Source organism: Dendropsophus ebraccatus, chromosome 6 (genome assembly GCF_027789765.1).
Source record: "Dendropsophus ebraccatus isolate aDenEbr1 chromosome 6, aDenEbr1.pat, whole genome shotgun sequence".
In the NCBI taxonomy this organism is placed as follows: Eukaryota; Metazoa; Chordata; class Amphibia; order Anura; family Hylidae; genus Dendropsophus; species Dendropsophus ebraccatus.
The window spans coordinates 105095870-105119618 of record NC_091459.1 but is presented as its reverse complement, the minus strand read 5'-3'; the positions used below and the strand labels follow the sequence as shown (position 1 = coordinate 105119618).

General features: G+C 42.8%; 1 protein-coding gene across 5 annotated transcripts in view; it reads left to right on the top strand.

Moving 5' to 3' along the window:
• Positions 1-23749, top strand: part of YEATS2 (YEATS domain containing 2) — a 46538-nt gene that overhangs the window by 16977 nt on the left and 5812 nt on the right. For 3 of the 5 annotated variants that reach the window (XM_069975526.1, XM_069975524.1, XM_069975525.1), the window contains exons 18-24: positions 1301-1450; positions 3076-3249; positions 11341-11533; positions 13964-14060; positions 15846-15919; positions 16953-17035; positions 18728-18929. In XM_069975526.1, the coding sequence (XP_069831627.1) occupies positions 1301-1450; positions 3076-3249; positions 11341-11533; positions 13964-14060; positions 15846-15919; positions 16953-17035; positions 18728-18929 (973 nt within the window). The remainder of the gene's footprint in view (positions 1-1300; positions 1451-3075; positions 3250-11340; positions 11534-13963; positions 14061-15845; positions 15920-16952; positions 17036-18727; positions 18930-23749) is intronic. The other 2 variants (XM_069975527.1, XM_069975528.1) reach the window with 2 other exon arrangements.

Genomic DNA, 23749 nt, shown 5'->3' with positions numbered 1-23749 from the left:
CCTAGGGCATACCAGTACACTATGGGTGACTGTCCCCAGATGACCCTGGGCGTACCGTTATGTCCTTTGCTCCGCAAATCCCAGCCCTTACCATTAATAACTGGCTGCCGCGATCGCGCTGCAGCGTGTCACTAACCCCTTAAACGCGGCGTTTAAGTGTAACTGACTGCGGGGGTCCCGATCACTGTATCGGACCGCCAGAGGCCTCTTACCTTCCTCCGTGCGGTCCGATCGGCTTTCTGCTCATTGAGTCTGCCACACACAGGCTCAATGATCAGAGCGCCTATTACACTAATCAATTGTACAGTGTCTGCAATCTAATGATTAAAATGTGTAAAATGAATAAAATGTGTGTAAAAAAAAAAAAGTACCCCAAAGTCCCTCCCCCAATAAGTTGTATGTATGTAAAAAAAAGTATTAAAAAGTGATCAAAACATCCGAGCTACACAAATATGGTATTAATAAAAACTAGAGTTCATGGCGCAAAAAATGACACCCCATACAGCCCCGTAGGTAAAAAACCAAAAGGGCCACTTTATTAATTATTAATTGCAAAAAAAAAAGGATTTAATAAATAAATACATAACATTAGAGAATCTGTGTAACCTGCATATGGTTGTGTTTGGACTGACCTATAGAATAATGGTATCATGTCGTTTTTACCATATAGTGCATTACGTAGACACAGAAACCCCCAAGAGTTACCATATTGCATTCTTTTTTATGATTTCACCAATTTATATCTTCATAAATAATAATTTGGGGATTCCATCATACATGTTATGGTAGAATGAAAGACGCCATTACAAAGTACAACTATTCCTGTAAAAAACAATCACTTACATGGCTTGTAGATAGAAAACAGAAAGTGCTAGAGCTCTTAGAAGGGGAGGAGGGAAAAACGAATACACAAAAATGAAAATTTGCGTGGTCCACTAGGTCATTTTGGGCCTGGTCCTCAAAGGGTTAAAGAGGTAATCCAGTGAAAATCTTTTTTTCTTTCAATTCAACTGGTTTAGAAAGCTTTATAAATTTGTAGTTTACGTCTATTTAAAAATCTCTAGTCTCCCCATACTTATCAGCCGCTGTATATCCTGCAGGAAATGTTGTTTATAGTCGGACACAGTGCCCTCTGCTGACATCTCTGCTTGAGACAGCAACTGTCTCGGACAGAGATGTCAGCAGAGAGCACTGTGTCAGACTGAATAGAAATAGAGGGGAGAATTTAAAATATTTAAGTCCATCAGTGTGGCAGGTTGTATGGTGGATTATCTTGCTTAATGTAATGTTTGTTTGGCAGGGAACCTTTTTAGTTGGTCAGCCATCTTCACAGACGTCTGGAAAGCAAGCCACCTCGACTGTGGCAGCTCCTGGAAGTGCGGGAACCTCTGCACAGGGACAGCAAACTTTGAAAGTTACCTCAGGACAAAAAGGCACCATTGTTGCTCAGGTAAGGAGTGACTTCTCTTTGCTTCTAGGCTGGTTTATTCATCCTGTTTGTCTAATAGAAAGCTACTAATGTATTCCTTAAAGTAAACTTTGTTTAACTCTCAATTGGTAAATTTTGTTTTGCTTCCTGTCAGATATATTTACTTACAGATCAGAGCTCAGTTCCTTTAATACATAGCTCCTGCGTAGGGATAGATACATTTATGGGGGAGGGGGTTGTTGAGTGAGAGGGGAGAAATGTCCCCAGTCACTGGCTACAGAGGTGACCTGACTCAGGTATCCAGCATGTTATCTGACAGCACAGACCCAGTATACATATATCTGTGCTGCCAGTTTACAGTTTCCCATTGAGTGGGACATTCCTCTTCGCTGTGATCCGGTGTCAATCATTCTGGAGTAGATTTGGGCTGCCTGAGGACAGAGCGGTGACCGGATACAGGGTAGGTACAGACAGGGTTGCAGACCTGTCTGTGATACTGTCAGCCTTTATTCTAAACACACCAGTTCACACAGTTGGGTACCTATAGTAACCCTGCTTACTAGGTAACTGGAAACTGGCACCATGGATATATGTATATCACTGCTGTCAATTTTCCTTTAAAATCCATGCAGGGGATTTGGAAAGAAAGAAAATGCCTCATGATTTTTTTTACCCAAGATTTCACGCCTTTTTACCAAGTTGTACTTTTTATACTGATCACGCCTTGACTCTTTGGCCTTATCCACAGAATAGGGAATACATATCTGAATAAGGGGTCTGACCGCTGGGCCCCCTAAGTTCCCCAAAACAGGGACCCAGAATAGAGTACAGAATAGAGGTGCACATGCGTGACCCGTCACTCCATTTTAACAAGAGACTGGGAACCCTCTTCAGGAGGCCGGCCTTACTGCTCCAGCCCTCACTCGTGCCGGCCCCCCTCCAGCGCATCATCAGCTGCTCAGCCGCGATTGGCTGAGCATAACAGAAGCCCCAGACGTCTTCTGTTATGCTCAGCCAATGATGGCTGAGCAGCTGATGACGCGCTGGAGGGGTGGGCCAGCATGAGGGAGGGCTGGAGCAGTCAGGCCGGCCTCCTGAAGAGCGGCATGATTGTCCCAAGATGGTGGCCGGGACAGTAGGGGGTCTACAGTGATTCTGTGAGTATTCAGTATCACACTTCCGGGTCAAGCATTGGAAACATGGGGAAGTTGGCCATTCATTTAAATAACACACATTACAATGTTGTATAACTTTGTAATGTGTTATTTAGTGAAATGTTTTACACCGCACTACCCCTTTTAAGTAAATTGTGAAAGTGTAATACAAAATAAAAAACATTGTCAATGGGGAAGATTTATTGCACATGTCTTAGATTGCCATTGTTGCTGACAGCAGCCAGTCACATGTCAGCTTTTGTTTTACTAGAGCAATATGAGAAATAAAAGCTGAGCTATGATTGGCTGCTATGGGAAACAAAGAATCGTACTATAAGACAGTGCCATAGCCCCCCTCCCCAAATTGTGTTTGAGCTAACGCTATTAAATGTGTTTTGTAGCAAAGATTGCAATAGGAAATGCGGAGAGCCGTAATCATTTTATGCATTACCATTATTTCCTTGTGGTCATACTGTTTTAATCACGTTTCAGGCAAACACTAGTACACCTGGATTGGTAAAAATATCTGAAAATGTACTAAAGTCATTGCCAGTGACATCTCAGACACAGAAGCCTGGTACTACACTACTAAGGGTTGCAGGTGGTGTTATAACTGCAAGTACCACATCATTACCATCCGTGTCTGCGAATGGACCTGCGCAACAGGTACAACTAGAGTCACAAGAGAGTTCTGTAATAGCCACTCTGTTCTGTGTGTATGTATAGAGTTAGAAGATCACACTGAAAACAACTCTCTAGAGAACGATTCTGCATTCAGTATAGTTATTATACACAAAATAGCTGAATCCATAACTATCCTCCCCACCAAAACCATCACTGGAAGAGCCACTTGGCTTTATAAGTCACATAACTGGTCAATCCGTGATCACTTTTGTTAAGACAAGGTGTTGTGACGTAGGTACAGCCATATATACCATGCAAGGAAGGTGTCACTAAGGAATGGCAGTACAGGCTGAGTCATGCCTTCTCCCTTACAACTGCCTGAGCTCAGCATTCCCATTAATTTTTTATGGGAGAATTTTGTGGGCATGCTCTGAAACCTGTGGAGAAGTCATTGTGCAGGGAGTGGCTCTGCAGATATTGACGCAAAGGGCAGGAATGACTTCAGCCATTTTCTGTTTAATCATTATAAAGTCTGCAGATCACTTTTTAGAGGATTGCTTTCACTTTGGTATTAAAGGAGGTTATCCAGAATTAGAGAAACATAACTGCCTTCTTTCAAAAACCGCACCACCACTTCTCAGGGTATGTGTGGGACTGCAGCTCTATTAATTTCAGGGGAACTGAGCTGTAATGCCAAACACAAACTGAGGACAGGAGTGGCACTGTTTCTGGAAGAAAGTATGTGTTTTTTTAAATCCTGAATAACCATGAGACTTTGTTTGTTGATTGAAAATAAAATTAAAATTCTTGGCGTTCTTTAACTTTTTCTATTTTTATTTTAATTTTCTGCTTGGTTGTGTTCATTTTCTTACCAGCAGCATTAGTTCAGTAAGCTTACACCAGTCTGTAATTAGCTGGTCTCTGACATTCTGAGAGTGCTGGTCTCACAATTGGGCAAAGACTGAAACTGAGTATGTAAAATGGAAATAAATCCCCTGGCAAGTGGAGAAATAACTTCACTATGACTTACCTCACCTTCACTACCAACAGGTTGTTTCAATAGTCCGCGATTAAAAGGAAAACCTTATGGTTTATGAGATCTTGCTTCCTGCGAAGCATGTTATGGGAGAAGAAAACGGGAGTTGATATCCATATTTAGGAATCTTGCTGCTGCTTTTATTTTATATTTCTGTTTAAAAAAAATAAATAAAATAACAATAGGTCTGAGTAGTGAATTTAATAGTTACTGGAACGTATAGAGGAGTTATAGAGGGGCTGTTGGCTGTCCTGAATCTTTTTATTAGTAACTGTTCTTAGACCTTAGACAAAGGCATCACTATCTAGCATATTTGTAATTTACTTTTAAAAAATGTATTTTTCTTTGTTAAATCCAAAGTTATAACATTGGTGTCACTATTTTTAGCGCCACTGCCTTTTGTAAATTAATGAGTCAATATTTATAGCAATAAAGACTGACTAGAAAGTGAAAAAACAGAAAAAACGCAAGGCAGAGCGCCTCATAGCATGACACTGAGTGGGTAGATGGCAATCATGCAACGTATAAAGGTATAGGCTCACCTGGTGGGGTTGTGAGAAGTCACAACCACTATAAAGCGTATTCAAATTAGCAGAGTAAGTGATGGTCGCTGCTGAGGACTCTCCACCGCAGACTCAAGGTGTGCGTAATCAATGGCAAAATCCAAAAACAAAAAAGGAGAAACTGTCCTCGCGCAGACCAAGTGTAAATTTCTAGTTTATTAATACATACGAATCCATAGGTAACGCGTTTCGAGAGTCTTATGCTCTCTTTATCAAACCTCCAGGATGAATAAAAGCAACACATTAATCCAGTCCATATATACTCTCATATAAGCATTAGACATGCCCACAGGCGGGACATAACAGAAGTCCAGTCATATTCTGTAGTGTGCCGGGCTGCACCACAGTCATGCGGCCTCACTATCCATCATATATTGTGATACTAGGATGTACCATAGTTCGAATAACATAAATACATGAATAAAATTAAAATCAATCTCACAAACTCACCACACGCTCCCACGTAAGTTCTGTGTCCGTCGAGGACCTTTGCGCGTGCGCACTCTGATTCCGTGCGCCTAGCTAAAGGACGCGTCCGTCAAGGACCTTGGCGCATGCGCACTCAGGTCCTGCGCGCCTAGGTAACCATGAACGCCGAAGATCCTATGTCTAATGACCGCAGAGGGAAGAGGGAGATTGGATTAACCCTTAAGGATCTAGAGGAAACTTTCTATATTACTGTACTCTGCTAGTATATTAAAAAGTCCATATTATCTTTTGCTTAAAAAGAAGGCTATAGAATAGGCTAAATAATAGCACATCCCCCCCAGTTAACTCATATAGAGATCTGTGTGAAAAATATATACAATAAAATAAATAGATACATGATTAGGTAAATAAATAAATATTGGGATAAATAAATAAATACATGAATGGGTAGATAAATAACTGGGTCTATTTATACCTAGTATGGGCATACCCTATCCTAAGTATCCTAATGGACCAAAAAATTACATATCGGGTGCATATATAGAAATATGTGGATAAATAGATACATAAATAGGCTCATACATAATGTGAGCTAATAAAACTCATATATATACACACACACCAATCGATCAATATTAAAATACACGTATACACGAGTTCGTAGAAGACACCACTAAAACTTCATCATAATGTTATGAGGAAACAAAATGCATATAACAATGGATAAAAATATATATATATATACAGACACTATGTAACCAGAAAAGGTGGGGGGATCATATACCTCTTACCAATCTACATCATCCATCCTATATATTGCTCTCGATGGCCTCATTCAATCCCCAGGGAATCAGTGAGGAGATTTTATATATCCAATACATTTCTCTACGTCTCAACGTAGTGAACCGATTATTGTGCTCCTGGGGGACATGTTCAATTGGCAGAATACGGAAGCCATCGAAAGACCCATTTTGACAACTGCTAGCATGACGTGACACACTATGTTTCTCAAACTTATTAATAACATTAAATCTATGTTTGTTTAGCCTGGTACGTAGACTCATCTGTGTCCTCCCTACGTACTGTAGCCCACACGGGCATTCTAATAAATATATAACGAATGTTGTGGAACAGTTCATAAAATGATTGATCTCAAAGGAATCACCAGTAGTGTTGCTCTGGAACCTATATTGGTTGTGTTTTATAGTGGAGCAGCACTTACACCGTACATTATAACATCTATAGCTACCACATGGTTTAGAGCCTAGTTCGGACCTCGTGAATGGATTGATCGTTCTTAATTTGCTCGGGGCGATGTGATTCCTAAGAGTCCGAGCACGTCTATACGTGATACCAGGATTTTTTGGAAGAATATCTTTCAAATATGGGTCATTGTGTAGGATGTGCCAATGTTTGGATAAAATTTTTTTAATGTTACTAGCCGAATGGTTAAAAGTGGTAATAAAATTATTTTTATAATTGTAATCAGCAGCAATCGTTTCCTTCTGAATATTGTCTTTGTTTGCTGTTAAACAAGTATCCTGGGATAATTCTCGGGCTGCTAAATATGCATTATTAATCACCTGTCTAGGGTAATGTTTCTCCTTAAACCGCTTAGTCATGACTCTACTCTGGGTTTTGTAGTCTATCACATCAGTACAATTCCGTCTGAGTCGTTTAAATTGTCCGAAAGGGACTGTAGTTTTCCACTTTTTATAGTGAGAACTCCTAAAATCAAGCAAACTGTTGCAATCTACCTTTTTAAAAAACGTTTTAGTATAGATAGTGTTGTTATTAGCGTATAAAATTAAAATTAAATCTAAATATTCAATGCTGGACTCAGAATGAGAATGTGTAAACGTCAAACCCCGGTCATTGGTATTAAGATATTGCACGAACTCCATAAGACTATCACTAGTACCATTCCAAATAAATATCAGGTCGTCTATATACCGTTTATATGTGACTATGTTTTCAGACCACCTGTTGGGCAATTGTATATATGTTTTCTCGAACTCGCCCATATAGATGTTGGCAAAGCTGGGTGCGAAACGCGTGCCCATTGCAGTCCCCCGGCACTGAATGAAAAAACGTCCATCGAAATTAAAAACGTTGTGTTTTAAAATGAATTTGATACCATCTAAAATGAATTGTCTTTGTTTTCTTGACATAGACTGATCTTCCATAATATGTTGTTCTATTGTTAGTACTCCTCTGTCATGCGGGATGTTGCTATACAGAGCTGCCACGTCTAATGTCACCCACAAATATGTAGGTTGCCATGTGATGTTTTTAAGGTGTTTGATTAGGCTGGCTGAGTCACGCAAATAAGAATCCAGGCTATGGACATATTTTTGTAATAATGTGTCTATATATTGGGAAAGATTACTTGTGACAGAGGAGTACTAACAATAGAACAACATATTATGGAAGATCAGTCTATGTCAAGAAAACAAAGACAATTCATTTTAGATGGTATCAAATTCATTTTAAAACACAACGTTTTTAATTTCGATGGACGTTTTTTCATTCAGTGCCGGGGGACTGCAATGGGCACGCGTTTCGCACCCAGCTTTGCCAACATCTATATGGGCGAGTTCGAGAAAACATATATACAATTGCCCAACAGGTGGTCTGAAAACATAGTCACATATAAACGGTATATAGACGACCTGATATTTATTTGGAATGGTACTAGTGATAGTCTTATGGAGTTCGTGCAATATCTTAATACCAATGACCGGGGTTTGACGTTTACACATTCTCATTCTGAGTCCAGCATTGAATATTTAGATTTAATTTTATACGCTAATAACAACACTATCTATACTAAAACGTTTTTTAAAAAGGTAGATTGCAACAGTTTGCTTGATTTTAGGAGTTCTCACTATAAAAAGTGGAAAACTACAGTCCCTTTCGGACAATTTAAACGACTCAGACGGAATTGTACTGATGTGATAGACTACAAAACCCAGAGTAGAGTCATGACTAAGCGGTTTAAGGAGAAACATTACCCTAGACAGGTGATTAATAATGCATATTTAGCAGCCCGAGAATTATCCCAGGATACTTGTTTAACAGCAAACAAAGACAATATTCAGAAGGAAACGATTGCTGCTGATTACAATTATAAAAATAATTTTATTACCACTTTTAACCATTCGGCTAGTAACATTAAAAAAATTTTATCCAAACATTGGCACATCCTACACAATGACCCATATTTGAAAGATATTCTTCCAAAAAATCCTGGTATCACGTATAGACGTGCTCGGACTCTTAGGAATCACATCGCCCCGAGCAAATTAAGAACGATCAATCCATTCACGAGGTCCGAACTAGGCTCTAAACCATGTGGTAGCTATAGATGTTATAATGTACGGTGTAAGTGCTGCTCCACTATAAAACACAACCAGTATAGGTTCCAGAGCAACACTACTGGTGATTCCTTTGAGATCAATCATTTTATGAACTGTTCCACAACATTCGTTATATATTTATTAGAATGCCCGTGTGGGCTACAGTACGTAGGGAGGACACAGATGAGTCTACGTACCAGGCTAAACAAACATAGATTTAATGTTATTAATAAGTTTGAGAAACATAGTGTGTCACGTCATGCTAGCAGTTGTCAAAATGGGTCTTTCGATGGCTTCCGTATTCTGCCAATTGAACATGTCCCCCAGGAGCACAATAATCGGTTCACTACGTTGAGACGTAGAGAAATGTATTGGATATATAAAATCTCCTCACTGATTCCCTGGGGATTGAATGAGGCCATCGAGAGCAATATATAGGATGGATGATGTAGATTGGTAAGAGGTATATGATCCCCCCACCTTTTCTGGTTACATAGTGTCTGTATATATATATATATATTTTTATCCATTGTTATATGCATTTTGTTTCCTCATAACATTATGATGAAGTTTTAGTGGTGTCTTCTACGAACTCGTGTATACGTGTATTTTAATATTGATCGATTGGTGTGTGTGTATATATATGAGTTTTATTAGCTCACATTATGTATGAGCCTATTTATGTATCTATTTATCCACATATTTCTATATATGCACCCGATATGTAATTTTTTGGTCCATTAGGATACTTAGGATAGGGTATGCCCATACTAGGTATAAATAGACCCAGTTATTTATCTACCCATTCATGTATTTATTTATTTATCCCAATATTTATTTATTTACCTAATCATGTATCTATTTATTTTATTGTATATATTTTTCACACAGATCTCTATATGAGTTAACTGGGGGGGATGTGCTATTATTTAGCCTATTCTATAGCCTTCTTTTTAAGCAAAAGATAATATGGACTTTTTAATATACTAGCAGAGTACAGTAATATAGAAAGTTTCCTCTAGATCCTTAAGGGTTAATCCAATCTCCCTCTTCCCTCTGCGGTCATTAGACATAGGATCTTCGGCGTTCATGGTTACCTAGGCGCGCAGGACCTGAGTGCGCATGCGCCAAGGTCCTTGACGGACGTGTCCTTTAGCTAGGCGCACGGAATCAGAGTGCGCACGCGCAAAGGTCCTCGACGGACACAGAACTTACGTGGGAGCGTGTGGTGAGTTTGTGAGATTGATTTTAATTTTATTCATGTATTTATGTTATTCGAACTATGGTACATCCTAGTATCACAATATATGATGGATAGTGAGGCCGCATGACTGTGGTGCAGCCCGGCACACTACAGAATATGACTGGACTTCTGTTATGTCCCGCCTGTGGGCATGTCTAATGCTTATATGAGAGTATATATGGACTGGATTAATGTGTTGCTTTTATTCATCCTGGAGGTTTGATAAAGAGAGCATAAGACTCTCGAAACGCGTTACCTATGGATTCGTATGTATTAATAAACTAGAAATTTACACTTGGTCTGCGCGAGGACAGTTTCTCCTTTTTTGTTTTTGGATTTTGACTAGAAAGTGAGGGAAATTCAAAGCTGTGCTCTCATGCTGTCAATCACCGTGCAGGGAGAGAGCAACAGACATCACAGACAGAGAGGGGCAGATTAGGTAATTTGCAGTAAAAGAAATTGCACCACTGGCTGTAAAATTTCAGAAGTTTTACAGAACTTGCTGCAAAGTTGCAGTAAAAAAAATGTACAAAAAAGCCATTTCTCAATATAAGCATACATTGATACTGTAAAAATAAAATGAAATTGTGTATGATTGTGAAATCCATAAAGTATATAGGATTAGTTTAGATTACCTATTGTGCCTCTCTGTCTCTCTGATGTCTGTTGCTTTCTCTCTGCACTGTGATTGACAGCATGGGCAGAGTTTTGAATCTCCCTCCCTAGTCACCATCTATATTGTTATAAATATTGATATTCATTTGTTGAGAGCAGGCAATGGAGTTCAAAATAGTGACACATAGTGGCCAATGTTATAACTTTGAATCTCACACAGAAAAATACATCTTTCTTTTAAAGTGAATTACAAATATGTTAAATATTGATGCCTCTGTCAGAATATGCACTGTTGTTCATAATGACAGTGCCCATTTAAGCCATTCCTCTTTTGTTCTTCCTTGAAACAAATTGGCAACTGGGTGGTATGATTTTTGTCAAAGGGATGTGGGTGGTAGTTAGTTACCAATGCTGACAGGGTAGGAACTCACACACACGCTCTGACAAGTATGAGGATGTCTACCTGCCTGACGTGTCAATTCTTTCAGTGGATAGCGGAATCAGCCGGCCCATAGAATGGTGTCTATGGAGCCGGTGGAAAGGTGCGCGGCCGTGCATGCGCACAGACGACAGAGTTCCGCGGAACTTATTCTTGAGAATTCCTCAGTGTGAACCCCCACCCTATGGCTGAATATTTTTCCAGGATTCCCTAGGGCAGCATCCAACTTCTCCAGACCGCTTTAATCAAATGTTGAGCTCAGTATTGTAGATTTCTCAGTTGTATTGTAGCCTTGAAAGATGTAGATTTTCAGATGTCTGCATTAATTCTAGATCTAGATGTCTAAAAGTAGCAAAAATCAAGGGAGTAACACAAAGTTTTGCTCAGGAATATGGTGTCCATTGTTTCTCTCTGTACCATGCATTATTTTCCCATCATGTTTTCTTCAGGTTACTGAAGGGTCCTGCACCTCTGCGCCACCTGCCACATCATCTGGTAAAACCCATGTACAGCAACCTGCTGCAGCACAGAACACAAGCCAAGTGAAGTTAGTGGGAAGCAGTAAATCTGGTACATTGCCAGTGCCACTCCTCTCATCGAGAGCCGCACTAAGCCCAATCCACAGCAATTCTATACTAACAGGTATTCTGATCTATTGGTGGCTTTGTTTTGTACCTGTAACTTCTGAATATGCATGCTATATAGTACGTGTGTATATTAAAAAAAAACACTATTCACAAACAAGCTACAAAATCCTCAGTACAAAAGCTAGTTTTTGTCCCCTTGGTTTATGGTTGCATGTTTTTATTAATTTCCAATTTAATTCTGTTTTCCATATTATTCATTTAAATAGCTTTTGCAGAAATCCATGTGTTTGTTGCAAAACAAACCCTACTCGCATAATGTCATGGTGGTGCTAAAGGAAATGTATTGTCTAGAATTTTTTAAAGGGAACCCGTCACCTTGTGGCCCCAGGCAGAAACGGACATACCCTGCAATAAAGCTCAATATACTTACCACATCGGTCCCGGATCCTGCTGTTAACGCAGAGAAATCGCTGAATCTTCTTGCGCCCGTTATGGTAATGAGTCGAGATGAGTCCAACGTCCATAGGAATTGACGGATGAGTCCAGCTTGTTCATGGGGTCCTCTTCTCGTTGCCGCCCATCCACGCCTCCTGGAACTTGATTGAGGTCTTCAGTCTTCTTACGAATTCCCGCGCAGGCGCCGTTGCGAAGGTCTCGTCACCACTTCTGCGCATGTGCGGTAAACGGTGAAGCTGTGGAGCGGCTTCAATTGTGAACTGCGCATGCACCGAGAACGTCCGTCATGGCGCCTGTGCGGGATCCAGCGAGAAGACAGACGATGAGGAGTAAGAAGACCAGCGTCAATCAACTGTCGGAGGAGTGGAGAAGCCTGGCTTTATTGCAGGGTATGTCCGTTCCTGCCTGGGGCCACAGGGTGACAGGTTCCCTTTAAATTTATTTTTTGAACATTATGGGGCAGCCATCATGCTTTTTTTTTTAACAGCATATTTAGATCTGCTTTACACTAAGTCCCATGGCTATAGGCAACAATACACAGGAGCTGCCCCATTCACAAAAGTGAGAAAAGTGTTGAAGAGTTTTTTTTTTTTTTTATCTGCAGAGGTCATTCTAAAGGGAGCAGGAGGCTGAGCTGTGAACTTCATTTAGTGTCTTTTCTGCTCTGTTCTGTCAATCTAAGGACCTTTATTTATAAAAACCAGAAAAACACTTTCTCACATACATTTAGTTAGAAAGAGTGAAGTATTTTTGAAGTGGTGGGATCATAATAAAGAAGTCCTATTTATCAATCCCTGTGCCTCCCCAATGTAGCGTCAGGGCTAATGATCCCCATATAGGCTCCCCATCCTGTGATGTCACGGCCCCACTCAGCCAATCGGTGAGTGAGGTAGGACACAGCTGCAGTTACTGACTGGCTGAGCAGGTAGTTCCCTTGGGGCTGCCTTGATTCAGGAGCACTGATGCTGTCCGAGCTGATAAATCTGGGCCTCTGTGTGACCCTTCTATATCACTATGGCTGACCTCTATATTACAGGTATCTGGCATTGTTAGCAGTGTTTCTGTGTGTATGGTGAATATTCAGTTAGAAACATAGAAGACTGTCAGCAGGAAAAGACCACCTGCTCCATCTAGTCTAGTTTTGAGTTCTTCAGGACATGAAGGCTGGAGACTGGCCGCATCCACTGCACACACAGGAGAATCTGCTTTATATCTTTACCTTATTCCCTCAGAAGTCGCCCAAGGATCATGTAGGACATTAGGAAGAAGCTGCTGAGCCAGATCTACTTTACACTAGTGTGATAAATAATTCCCCTGGGGTCTGACTGGCCATTTATGAAGGAGCTGGAGTTGGATTCAGGAGTTGTCCCTGATAACATTCAGGAGTGGGAGCTGCGGCTTATAAACACTACAGCCCTGCTTTAAATTGTGGATAGTAAAATGAGAAAGTAGAAAAGATAGCCTCACCAAAACTACTTGATTTAAACAATAGATAATTTTTTAATGGCAAATTCCCTTTAAGGATGTATGGTGTGGGAGCAATATCCGTTGCTGGCTATTAACTGTCAAAGGAGAAGTCTGGCAAAGTGGAGGGAACATAATAAAGAACCTATACTTACTGGTCCCTGTGCCCCCTTAGCGCCACATCATTGGATGCCATCGGATGTCATTCTCTTTCTCGGTATGTCCTGACTCCAGTCAGTTACTGCAGCTGTGTCTTACCCCAGTCACTAACTGGATGAGTGGGGCATCTATCAGCCGAGTCATGACGTAGTGAGGGAAAGAGATGGAGAATTCCCAGTGGTTCTGGGAGCAGGACGCGACGATGCGAGAGCACAGGGCCTGGTAAGTATAGGTGCTTTATTATGTGTCCCCTCCACCCCCTGCCTGTACTGAATATTTTTTTTAGTTTCCGGACTTCTCCTTTAAGGATGCATCTGTCACCATACATCTGTAGACCGTAAAACTATAATTATACTATTTTTATGCAGTGTATACCATTCTTAAATGGCATCTACTTGTTTTCCAGTTAAATCCGATCCAGACTCCAGTAACACATTTTTTCACACTGGTTTTACAGCGGTGAAATTGGAAGAAAATGCAGAATCGGAATCCAGCTCTGTAAAGTAAGTACCATAATCCATCCTCCTTCCTTCTATCATTTTAGCCCTGTATTCCTCATTTCCTGTTAAAACTACATTGATTGTGTTGGTGTTTCATATTACATGAATGACATGGTCTGTGAATTTCCATATTGTTATACATAGAAACGTGTCATGTGCTCATTAGCATTGAAAGTTTGGAAGGTTTTCTTGGTTAAAAAAAAGAAAAAAAGAAACAGAGCATTGGCAAACAACAACCTAAAGTACAAAAATAATTAACTTTTCATTTACTTGCCTTTTATACACTCACCGGCCACTTTATTAGGTACACCTGTCCAACTGCACGTTACCACTTAATTTCTAATCAGTCAATCACATGGCGGCAACTCAGTGCATTTAGGCATGTAGACATGGTCAAGACAACCTCCTGCAGTTCAAACAGAGCATCAGTATGGGGAAGAAAGGTGATTTGAGTGCCTTTGAACGTGGCATGGTTGTTGGTGCCAGAAGGGCTGGTCTGAGTATTTCAGAAACTGCTGATCTACTGGGATTTTCACGCACAACCATCTCTAGGGTTTACAGAGAATGGTCCGAAAAAGAAAAAACATCCAGTGAGCTGCAGTTCTGTGGGTGGAAATGCCTTGTTGATGCCAGAGGTCAGAGGAGAATGGGCAGACTGGTTTGAGTTGATAGAAAGGCAACAGTGACTCAAATAGCCAACCGTTACAACCAAGGTAGGCAGAAGAGCATCTCTGAACGCACAGTACGTCCAACTTTGGGGCAGATGGGCTACAGCAGCAGAAGACCACACTGGGTGCCACTCCTTTCAGCTAAGAACAGGAAACTGAGGCTACAATTTGCACAAGCTCATCGAAATTGGACAGTAGAAGATTGGAAAAACGTTGCCTGGTCTGACGAGTCTCGATTTCTGCTGCGACATTTGGATGGTAGGGTCAGAATTTGGTGTCAACAACATGAAAGCATGGATCCATCCTGCCTTGTATCAACGGCTCAGGCTGGTGGTGGTGGTGTCATGGTGTGGGGAATATTTTCTTGGCACTCTTTGGGCCCCTTGGTACCAATCGAGCATCGTTGCAACGCCACAGCCTACCTGAGTATTGTTGCTGACCATGTCCATCCCTTTATGACCACAATGTACCCAACATCTGATGGCTACTTTCCGCAGGATAATGCATCATGTCATAAAGCTAGAATCATCTCAGACTGGTTTCTTGAACATGACAATGAGTTCACTGTACTCAAATGGCCTCCACAGTCACCAGATCTCAATCCAATAGAGCATCTTTGGGATGTGGAGGAACGGGAGATTCGCATCATGGATGTGCAGCCGACAAATCTGCGGCAACTATGTGATGCCATCATGTCAATATGGACCAAAATCTCTGAGGAATGCTTCCAGCACCTTGTTGTATCTATGCCACGAAGAATTGAGGCAGTTCTGAAGGCAAAAGGGGGTCCAACCCGTTACTAGCATGGTGTACCTAATAAAGTGGCCGGTGAGTGTAAGTATACTCCAATACCTCACAGACTGGGTCCTCCACAGCTCATGCTGTGTAACCATGTCCCTGCTGTTTTCCATATTAATACTAGTGTATCTGCTACAGTCCTATGGCTTGTTCTTATTGACACATGATATACAAATATGTACTGAATAGAATGACCTTGTGAAACGTGGCTCTATTGAGGATGTCAAATACGTTGAATATTTGTTGGTTTGTAACTATTTGTTTTTAGGTTACATTTAGCTTTTCAGACCTGTGTTTAATACTTTCTGGTAAAATATTGCAGGACGGAACATCTTCAGAATTTCAAGCAGCTGCTAACTGCGACTGTAAAGAAGGTGCCACTAATAGGGGAAAGAGGTAGGAATGGTCGGTTTTTTGTTTTTTTTTTTGCTCCAGAATTCGATTCTGCTATTCCCTGTTGTCATATAAACATTTTCATAAACGGCCACCTTTCTTTCAACAAACTTCGACTAAATCAAAGGCATGAGCAAATATAAGCAAGTTTGTAACATATACACTATTCACAAAAGGCATGGCATCCCACTCTTCTTAGAGAGAGCTGCCCTCAGGTCTTTGAGGTTCTGGCGTACAGTTTTGTTCCTTTACACAGCTACTTTGCAAACCCCTTTAGGTTTTCTATGGGATTTAGATCTGGAGAAAGTGCAGACCACTCCATGCGAGGTCCCCCAGGCTCCAGCAGCCATACTCTAATGATGCAACCTCGATGAGGTGCATTGTCCATGAAGATGAAATTAGGTCTGTGTTGTTCATGCAGAAGCACAATTACTGGATTAATGATCACATCTTATGGGCTTGTCACTGGACCATTCACAAAGTGTAAGGCAATTCTGTATTGACTAGTCACACCTGTCCACACTTGTAACACCACCACCATCACCAAAGGCTGACGCATAGCTCTCTCCTTCTATGCTATCAGTGGGCCCCAGAAGTGTTCAATGATTGATGAAAGTAGATTTACTCTGAACAGAAATCATGTCCACCAACAACGTTTGGAGAGGCCAAGGAGAGTGCTGTCCATCAGTCTCTGTTGTCAGCAAACTAGCCTTAGGTAGTGGTGTTGGCAGGTGTGTCTAGGGGGAAAATTCTAGAACACATGAAGCTGCTTGTGCAATTTATTCATCTCACAGAAGATTGAGGGGTAAAAGTTGGAGAAATATTAAAACGAGTACAAAAAAGTGGAATATCTGTCTATAACAACCAATCAGGTCACTGCTTAGATGTTCCATTGTTCCCCAAAAAGAGAGCTGGAACGGTTGGTTGTTATGGGCAATGTCCCCTCTTTATCTTTTGATAAGCATAATTCCTATTGTATGCTAGCTGCCAAACACAAGTTACAAGTATATAAAGGCTTGTGCTTTTATTTCCACAGATGAAGATGGGAACAACCCATTTTGTGCAATCTCTCTGGATCAGTATTATAGTTGGCACATTGGAAAAAGGAGAGCGTGTGAGGTAATTTCTCAGTTTTTGTTTAACTTGTTAAAGGGTTTTTCTGAAACAAACATTAATGGCCCATCCACAGAATCAGCAGGGTGTTATGTACCCGTGATGAAGCTACAATGAGCGCAAATCCATCTTCTTCCATCTCCGTTCTCACTGGAGTGCTGGTGCTGAACAGCTGATCGGTAGAGGTCCTGGGTGTTGACACCCTGTTGATTAACTATTTCCTCTGGATAGGCCATGAATAGTTAGAAAGTTTCAGAAAACTGTTGTTGTTTGGGTGCATAGACCCCCACTGATCATTAGAACCAGAAGGATTAAATGTGCAACTGAGAGCTGTTTCTTGCTCACTGAAAATGGCCTCAATTGTTCATTCTACTCCTAGTGACATTGATCATGTATGGCTATTTTCAACTGTAATGGCCAGTGTGAGCTAAAATGTGCCAGACAATCATTCATCAGACTGCTGTTGAATTTAACAGTTGTTCAGCCATCAACCTACTGTACTTCTATCTAATTCTAGTTGGCTTAATGTTAAACGAAAAATTTACAACAAAAAGTGCTGCATTGAAGCCATGCCTTATTGATCAGGCCATGTCTAAACTTCAGTAAGCTATGCCCCCTTGTCAAGCATGGCAAAAAAAAAGTATCTTAAGTTTTGTTGTTTTTTTTTTTTTTATAATATAAATAAATCTCCCTAAAAAAATCATAGAGATGTATTCCTATCTCATGTATGGTATACCATTTATTTTATGATCAATGTGAGTTCAAACTCTGGGATCCCCTGTGATTTGAAGAAAGAAGGGACCATAGCACTGATTTGGTTCTGTGAACACTTCAGTCCTTCTCTGTGTAGCAGCAGTCTTGGTTTTCTGGCTGCTACTACAGGTGACCACATTTACATAATAAGCCTGTGCTTCAGTTTGCTTCTCGGATTACCACACCTTGTGCCACCATATGATACATCTGTACCGCACAGTATTCCCTCCCAGAAGCCATGCTTAAAAGGGGTAGTGCGGTATAAAACCTTTTTTCACTAAATAACACACATTACAAAGTTCTACAACATTGTAATGTGTGTTGTTTATGTGAATGGCCCCCTTCCCCCATGTTTTCACCCCCCAACCATTGACCCGGAAGTATGATACTTTATACTCACGGAATCGCTGTCGACCCCAGCCGCCATCTTGGGAAAATCACTTCGGGAGGCCGGCCTGACTGCTCCAGCCCGCCCTCATGCCGGCCCCCCTTCAGCGCGTCATCAGCTGCTCAGCCACGATTCACTGAGCATAAAAAAGAAGTCCCAGACGTCTTCTGTTATGCTCAGCCAATGGCGGCTGAGCAGCTGATGATGCACAGGAGGGGGGCCGCATGAGGGAGGGCTGGGGCAGTCAGGCGGCCTCCAGAAGAGTGACGTGATCGTTTCAAGATGGCGGCCGGGGTCGACAGTGATTCTATGAGTATACAGTATCACTCTTCTGGGTCAACGGTCGGGGGTGGAAACATGGGGAAGGGGGCCATTCACATATAAGACATTGTAATGTGTGTTATTTAACTTTGTAATGTGTGTTATTTCATGAAAAAAGGTTTTATACCGCACTACCCTTTTAATATGACATCCACTGGAACATAGGAAAAAGAGAATTGGTGAATTTAATGTTGTGTGCCTTGTGTAATATATTTTATATTTCTGAATCTATTTAGTGGCAGCGGGCAATTTCCATGAAGAAGTTGCTTCAAGAGATCATAGAAAAGCGATCAAAATTTAGTAATTTTGCTCCACTTAAGACAAAGGAAATTGTACATTGGTGTCGAATTCATGGTTACACTCCCCCGGATCCCGAGAATGCCAGTGATGAGCGGGAATCCTTTGAAGATGTGCTTACTCGTATTGACAATGAGGCAGGCAAGTGAGGCTATTGTTTCCAAGTGCTTAGGCGTATGATGACGTCCTCGTGATACTAGAGGACTGAGTGGCTTCTTGTCCACATATTAACAAATACAGCACACAGTTCTTTATCATAACAGGCAGGCATGGACCTATGCAATAATTCCTCCTTTATAACTAAAGGTTTCCATAGCCTTACAAGCACTGGGCATCACTATGCAATCTTATAAGTCATCTTAAAGGCGCACTACGGCGAAAATGTTTTTTTGTTGTTTTTTTTTGTTTGTTTTTTGTTTTTCAACTAGTGTCAGAAAATCTTAAGTCTTCCAGTACTTATCAGCTGCTGTATGCCCTGCGGGAAGAAGTGTATTTCTTCCAGTCTGACACGCTGCTCTCTGTGTCAGAAACTGTCCAAAGCAGTAGCGAATTCCCATAGAAAAGCTTTCCTTGTTTGAACAGTTCTTTTGATGGACAGAGGTGGCAGCAGAGAGCACCTTGCCAGACTGAAAAGAATACACCACTTCCTGCAGGACATACAGCAGCTCAAAAGTACTGGAAGACTTGAGATTTTTAAAGAAAAGTAAATTAGAAATCTATATAACTTTCTGACACCAGTTGATTTGACTTTTGTTTTGTTTTTTTTACTGGAGTACCCTTTTCATTTTTAAGCAAGCTGCTCAAGAGTCATAACTTTATGCCCAGCTAGTGCTGTTTTTTTCTCTCTGCATTTTCCAGCTATATTTCTGACTTCCATCTACAGTTTTTTTGCCCGATATATCGTCTTATTGGGGGACACAGATACCATGGGGTATAGGCTGCTGCCACTAGGAGGCGCTGACACTAAGAGAAACAAAGGAAGTGACTCCTCCTGAGGGTCTGTCCACACGTACAGACTCGCAGCTTTAATCTCGCTGCAAGTCTGGCAGGTCCTGGCAGGTCCCTTTCACTACATATCCCTTCGGCTCCCGCCCCGCTGTGTCTGTATATACATTACCTGTCCTCGCTGCACGGGGTCCTGCTGTCCTGCTCTCCCGCCCGGCCAATCAGTGTGTTGCCCAGTCGCAGCCACTGATTGGCTGGGCGGGAGAACAGGACAGCGGGACCCCATACAGCGAGGACAGGTAATGTATATTCAGACACAGCGGGGCGGGAGCTTAAGGGGTTTAGGGGCCGGCAGAATTACATACACTAGTATGTAGTGAAAGGGACCTGCCAGGACCTGACACTTGCAGCGAGTTTTACGCTGCGAGTCTGTACGTGTGGATAGACCCTGAGCAGGATATACCCGCCCACAGGCACTGAGCTAAACCAGTTTAGCTTAGTGTCAACAGGAATCTGACACAGGTCTAGGTTCTCCAGACCAGTTTCTTCCTTTATGTTAGTTAGATCTTCTTTTTTCCCTTAGGTCCTATGGATTCTTGGGCACGGTGGGTAATCTAAAACTCACCCTGATCCCCTCACTATGCGACCATGGAACAGACCATAAATGTAAATGGGCTGTGACCCCTCGGTCGCCACCAGCTGGCAACATGACACCATGGCCCCAGATCAGTCTTTCTGCGGACTCTGTATCCGCACAGCCCCTTCCCGCCTAGCCCCCCAAAGCTAGGCACGGCCGGCCGTGCCCTCCCTCCCAGGCCGCCATTTTACTCCACATAGGAAACTCTCCCTCTCTCCAGTCACTTGCAGCCCTCCCCAGGCAGATGCTCCTCTCCCGCCATTTTCGGGTTCCCCCCTCAGTCAGTAGCAGGCCAGCCCTCTCCACCATTTTATTTTTATTTGTGTCTCTCTCTGGGTGCCATGGGGCGCACTGTGAGGGATGTTCCTCCCCTGACTGGGTGCTGCTCAGGCCGCAGCTTCCCGCACTTTAACTTTCATGTGGCTCTAGAGATCATACTAAAGGATGCTCCGCCCCTTTCCCTAAGCCCCGCCCCTTACCGGATGCCGCGACATCACGCCCTTACACATGGGGCTGCCTCCGCCCCCTCCGGGATGCCCCGCCCCCTTTCGGGCGCTGCGCGGCCCGCTTCATTACTTTTTATTATGTTTGGCTCTCACTGGAGCCTGCTCTGGGGATGCCCCGCCTCCTCCGGTAGGCCCTGCCCCTTCCGGGTGCCGAGAATTGCGCCTTTTTCCTTTAAAGGGAACCATTCACCCCGTGGCCCCCGGCAGAAACTGACATACAGTGACATAAAGGTCAATATACTTACCACATCGCTCCCGGTCCCGTCCCGGATCCCATTGTTGACACGGAGAAATCGCCGATTCTTCTTCTCCCGCCCATTATGGTAATGAGCTGAGATGAGTCCAACGTCCATAGGAAACGACGGACGAGTCCAACTTATTCATGAGGTCCTCTTCTCGTCGCCGCCCATCCACGCCTCCTGGAACTTGATTGACGTCTTCAGTCTTCTGCCGAATTCCCGCGCAGGCGCCGCTGGGATGGTCTCGTCACCTCTTCTGCGCCTGCGCGGTAAACGGGATACGGTGTTCGAGCAAATCGGCGCACGCGCAGTAAGCAGTGAAGCTGCGGAGCGGCTTCAATTGTGAACTGCGCATGCGCCGAAAACGACTGTCACGGCGCCTGCGCGGGATCCGGCGAGAAGAAAGAAGACGAGGAGGAAGAGGACCTGGCGTCAATCAAGTGTCGGAGGCGGGGAGAAGGCTGGACTTCGGACCCGGCGGCGCTCATTACCATAATGGGCGCGAGAAGAAGAATTGTCGATTTCTCCGTGTCAATAACGGTCTTCGGGACGGGACCGGGAGCGATGTGGTAAGTATATTGAACTTTATGTCACTGTATGTCAGTTTCTGCCGGGGGCCACGGGGTGAATTGTTCCCTTTAACTGTGGAGCCTCCACTGGAATGCCCCGCCCCCTCCGGTAGCCCCGCCCCCTTCGAGAGACGGGCGGGCCACTCTGAGGAGCCTTCACTGTAAGATGCCCCTCCCCCTCCCGGTAGGCCCCGCCCCTTTTCGGGTGCAGCGCGGGCCGTGGCATCCCCCCCTTTTGGCTCTCTCCAGAGCCTACACTAAGGGATGCTGCTTCCCCCCTCCCCCTGCCACTCTCCTGATGGAGCTACCACACACTGTTCTCCTATTCCCAGCAGCTTGGGACACATGATGCATGTCTCCTGTCACCTACTGGTGGAAGTGTGTTATTACACCATTACATATATGAGAATGGCTTGCATCAGGTTTTATTATGGCCAATGTTCCATATAATGTTCCAGCAACCCTTTTTGGTGCTGGTTGACCCTTCTGTGTCAGATTTTATTTATATATATATATATATATATATATATATATATATATATATATATATATAATATTATAAAGATTACATTAATACTTATATACACACTCTGTGCGTATGTGGTTGGAGGGGAACCAGACACATTCCCTATCACCATACGGTGTTTCTGTGCACTCGCTACTAGACAGAGTTTACTGTGCTCTGAGCAGAACCCTCTGCTACATGGTGTCACGAGAAGTTCATGGAACCAGACACGTTACCCACTATCCAGGCGGTGTATCTGTGCTCTGAGCAGAACCCTCTGCTACATGGTGTCACAAGGAGTACATGAAACCAGACACGTTACCCGTTATCAGGGCGGTGTATGTGCTCTAAGCAGAACCCTCTGGTTCCGTGTCCTGCTCGTGACACCATGTAGCAAACATGTTACCTGTTTCCAGGCAGTGTATCTGTGCTCTGAGCAGAACCCTCTGCTACACAGTGTCACGGTAAGTACATGGAACCAGACATGTTACTCATTGACAAACGGTCTCTGAGCTCTGAGCAGAACCCTCTGCTACATGGTTTCACAAGCAGGACATGAAACCAGACACATTACCTATTACTATACTGTGTTCCTGTGCTCTCACAACAGAACCCTCTGGTCCCATAACCTTTCTGACAAACCATGTAGCAGACTTAGGGCCCTATTCCACCGGACGATTATCGTTGGCATAATCGTTAACGATTAATGATTTCAAACGACCACTATTGTGAAAGACCTGAAAATGTTCACTCATTTCCATGGAACGATGATCGTTACTTATGATCGTATTTGCGACCTTAAAGGTTTCCTCTCATTGCAAACAGGGTTGTTCACTGGCCCATGTCTGGCCCTACCTCTATCGTCTTCAAACCTATCGCATTCCGGCCAGACCTACATTTGTTCGTCGAGTTGCCAATTCTCGATCATCTTTTCTCCTTTTTTGCTGTTTTGCTCTTACCAAGTAACGTCTCTGCTCACCCTTTGAGACGTTTGTTTCTAGATCTAGTCTACATATGGACTCTAGTCTATGTATTACCTGTTGTGCCCATTGTCCTGTGACAACTCCCCTGCCCATCAGCCTTACCTTGACCTCCCTTGACAGTTTTCTTCTGGGACTCCAGGCTCTCAAGTACCTCTAGGCTTCCTTGGAGCGAAGTGGTTTTATATGATCGACCTCCCTTCTAAGGCTCTAACAGCCAATGGAGATGTTTTTCCCCGGCTTACCGGCTTTCCTCTGCTCCTCTTTTCTGTCGGGCACTGCGGGGTACCAGGTACTACTGTACTCCTTCAAGGACAACTTACACAAGATTCTGATCTTGGTTTTACTTTCTCCCGCTACTTCCTTTCCCTGGACTGCATTATGCTTGGACAGCTTTATTTTTCTTATTAACATGTATGTGTTTCTCAAATGGGGTAACTCATGTCATAGGCCATGGCTTCTCCCAGATCCCCATACTTCTCTTGTGCTCGAGCTTATTCTTCTCAGTGAAGACTGTACTCCTAGGCCTATGGATCTTCCAGCCTGGCCATTCTTCCCAGCTCCATAGTCAGGGACGCAG